Genomic DNA, 2,659 nt, shown 5'->3' with positions numbered 1-2,659 from the left:
ATTGCAACAGTGCTGTTGATTTGATATGAAATATTGCTTATTGGGACTCCGATGTAGACGTCAGCTCTTGAAGTAACTTGACCACTGATGAGATTAGAAGCACGGACCTCGAAGACATGAGTTCCTAGAATGTTTGTGGAACTTTTTCCTAGGAACCCCTCACAAGAGAAATTCTCTGAGCATGTGAAGTTTGAAAAGGAGGATACACCATCCAGCAGAACTTTAAGATCGGTGATGTTAGTGCCGGAGATTTGGAATGGAATTGTCAGATTCTCACCCTTGATCACTCTAAATGTTGTATTTAGAGTGATGGTGATGCGTTCCTGTATTACTATCGTAGCTGAGGCATTCATAGATCGCAAGTCTGGTCCTTCACAGCTGACTGTGATGAGAAACACACCAGAGCTGTCATATCTATGAGTGAGACCATGACTAGACTGATTACCAAGGATGGGTTCGATCTTGCCATCACCAAAGTCAAGACTACAAGACATATCAGGACTCCCATTGGCTATCACTACCCAGACATGCACCAGTTCAGACATACCAGCTAGCAGATCTGCATAGATTTCAACAAAAGGGACACCCAACTGCACTGGATTTTCTTTAGCTGTTACCCATAATTCCCTCTCTAAATGACTGATCTGATTGGTTGCTATGACAGTCAGGTGATACAAACCAGCCTCAGGGAATAGCAAATAGGTGGATGCTTCAAACGTCTGAACCTCAGCTAAACGGTTGTCTCCAGAGATGGAATACAGGACATCTTCACCCATGCTGACATAGAAACTAATATTGATATTTGTCTGCGTCGTTACTGAGTAATTACCCTCATCTGACTGGACCCCGTCTAAACCGACAGACAAGCCTTGGATAGTCTCTTGAGCAGGAATTTGTTGTAGGAATGATGGCAGGTGATACAAACTCAGGCTATCAGAACTTCCGCAAGTAATTCCAGTGTAACCTGGGCAGACATTACAGGACCCTTCAGGATCTGATTCCATGTATGTGTAGTTAGCAATGCAGTAGCATTGCGGACCATCCCCACCGATTGCGGCATATTTGAATCCATTCCCATCACACGCTGCTCTGCATTGCCAAGGCAGTGGTGGATGTGAACCATCAGAGAAATTTGATTGAGTTGGAGGTAGCAGTGAGGTGGACAGAAATCCCAATGACACACAGGTCTCATAGTAGGCATGTAGCACTCCTGTGGAATTCGGAGCAAAAGAAATTTAACATTCAGTTTGCTTGGTAATAGTTATGGAAACTTTATGTAGAAAGTAATGTAATTATTAGGCTGAAAGTCTGAAAGGGACAAGTTTTTTATACAACATAAATTCAGTTCTAATGTTCGAATTTTTAGCAATCCTGTTTTGGGATTTGTTGTGTGTGAACCAATTCCATGGAATGAATTGATTGGTGGGACATACCAATTTGTCAGGATTTGGAGTTTTGAGGCTGTCTTGTTTTTTTTGTGGATTTTTTTTTTCTCAGGAATGGTTAAGCATAAAACATGTTGAAATTACGATGATTGGAATCAAACATGATTTTACAAATAAAAGGTTAAGCTCGTATTTGTTTTGTCTTCCAACAGACTTACCTTCTTGTTCAAGATTGTAGACGTCAATGGGGTTCTTCCAAGCATCCCAGATGATAAGTTCTCCAACGTCAGCCACAGCAAACCCGCCACTAGCCAAGTCATTCCTTCCACCGATGTACAAATCTTGGAATGGATCGTCTGAGCATGAGGTCAATGGATAACGCTGGTATCCTTCATCGGTGTCAGGGTTACCAGCGCAGATACCATCAATGTACACATCCAACCTGACGTCGGGTCCCCATGACATCATGACATGTGACTTCACTGACATTCTGGCCTGGTAACGCACTTTCCACAGAGTATCTGCGGTTGCCACGGCAATGTCAAAGACACCGACCCTTGACCCATTGGGGTCAGAGTTCACTGAATCAAGACGAAAGTAGAACCCACAGGACTCCGTTCTCTGAGCTCCGCTAGAGAGGTAGTACACACCCTCATCAGTGACTGACGTATCGTTGGCAAGCAGCCACATAGAGATGGTGAAACCATGGAAACATGAGGTAACATTGCCAGGACAAACATCAGTTCGGATTGCTGCTACTCTGGAGTATGAACCGTTTAGGTGAAGTGGAAATGCAAATGGGTCCAGGTCTATCGCGTTTGACGAGATCAGCTCATAAATCCTGGTGTGATTCACTAAGAGAAAACAAAGAGAAAAAAAATTATCAGCTCTCATAAATTGATTAAAGGGAATGTACATCATTGGCATTTGCTTTAATTTTCAGAAATGAACTATTTGAGGGGTTAGTATATATATCAAATTATTGTTACACTGACATGTTTGAAGTTTTGTGTTGGAAAATGCTGGAAAAACTAAGAAAAACAAAAATGTTCGAGTAGTCTGGTTCCCTGACTCCACTGAAGATTAAATGGATTAATTTATAGATGCCGGGAAATTGTACGATAAGGGAACCAGTCTAGCTGGCCTGCACCCATTCAGAACATGCAACCAATAGCAAACAAAATTTGGACTGAAAAAAAAATGGTACATTTGGAGCAGTAGTTGAAAAATAGTTGGAAATGTATACAAAATTACCATTTTCTTGAAAGTGACTT

The 2,659-nt window shown here is 41.8% G+C and overlaps 1 protein-coding gene across 1 annotated transcript; it reads right to left on the bottom strand.

Moving 5' to 3' along the window:
- Window positions 1-37: 37 nt before the first annotated feature.
- Window positions 38-2,279, bottom strand: LOC119730170. Its single transcript, XM_038202959.1, has 3 exons — window positions 1,600-2,279; window positions 278-1,089; window positions 38-84 (listed from the first exon to the last, which is right to left on the bottom strand). The coding sequence occupies exons 1-3, from the start codon at window positions 2,277-2,279 to the stop codon at window positions 38-40; spliced, it is 1,539 nt and encodes a 512-aa protein (XP_038058887.1).
- Between the last annotated feature and the right edge of the window lie 380 nt (window positions 2,280-2,659).

The sequence above is a fragment of the Patiria miniata genome, unplaced genomic scaffold (genome assembly GCF_015706575.1).
Source record: "Patiria miniata isolate m_02_andy unplaced genomic scaffold, ASM1570657v1 HiC_scaffold_1, whole genome shotgun sequence".
Lineage (NCBI taxonomy): Eukaryota > Metazoa > Echinodermata > Asteroidea > Valvatida > Asterinidae > Patiria > Patiria miniata.
Note: the sequence above shows the minus strand (reverse complement) of the source record. Positions and strands in the feature narration are given on the sequence as shown.

What these genes read in the sequence shown, in the direction of transcription:
- LOC119730170 (XM_038202959.1), bottom strand. Translation starts at nt 2,279, where the DNA reads ATGAGAGCTGATAATTTTTTTTCTCTTTGTTTTCTCTTAGTGAATCAC. An exon ending in AATCTTGAACAAGAAGGTAA is followed by an intron (nt 1,090 to 1,599) that starts GTCTGTTGGAAG and finishes TTGGCAATGCAG; the next exon opens with AGCAGCGTGTGATGGGAATG. An exon ending in AACATTTAGAGTGATCAAGG is followed by an intron (nt 85 to 277) that starts GTGAGAATCTGA and finishes TAATCTCATCAG; the next exon opens with TGGTCAAGTTACTTCAAGAG.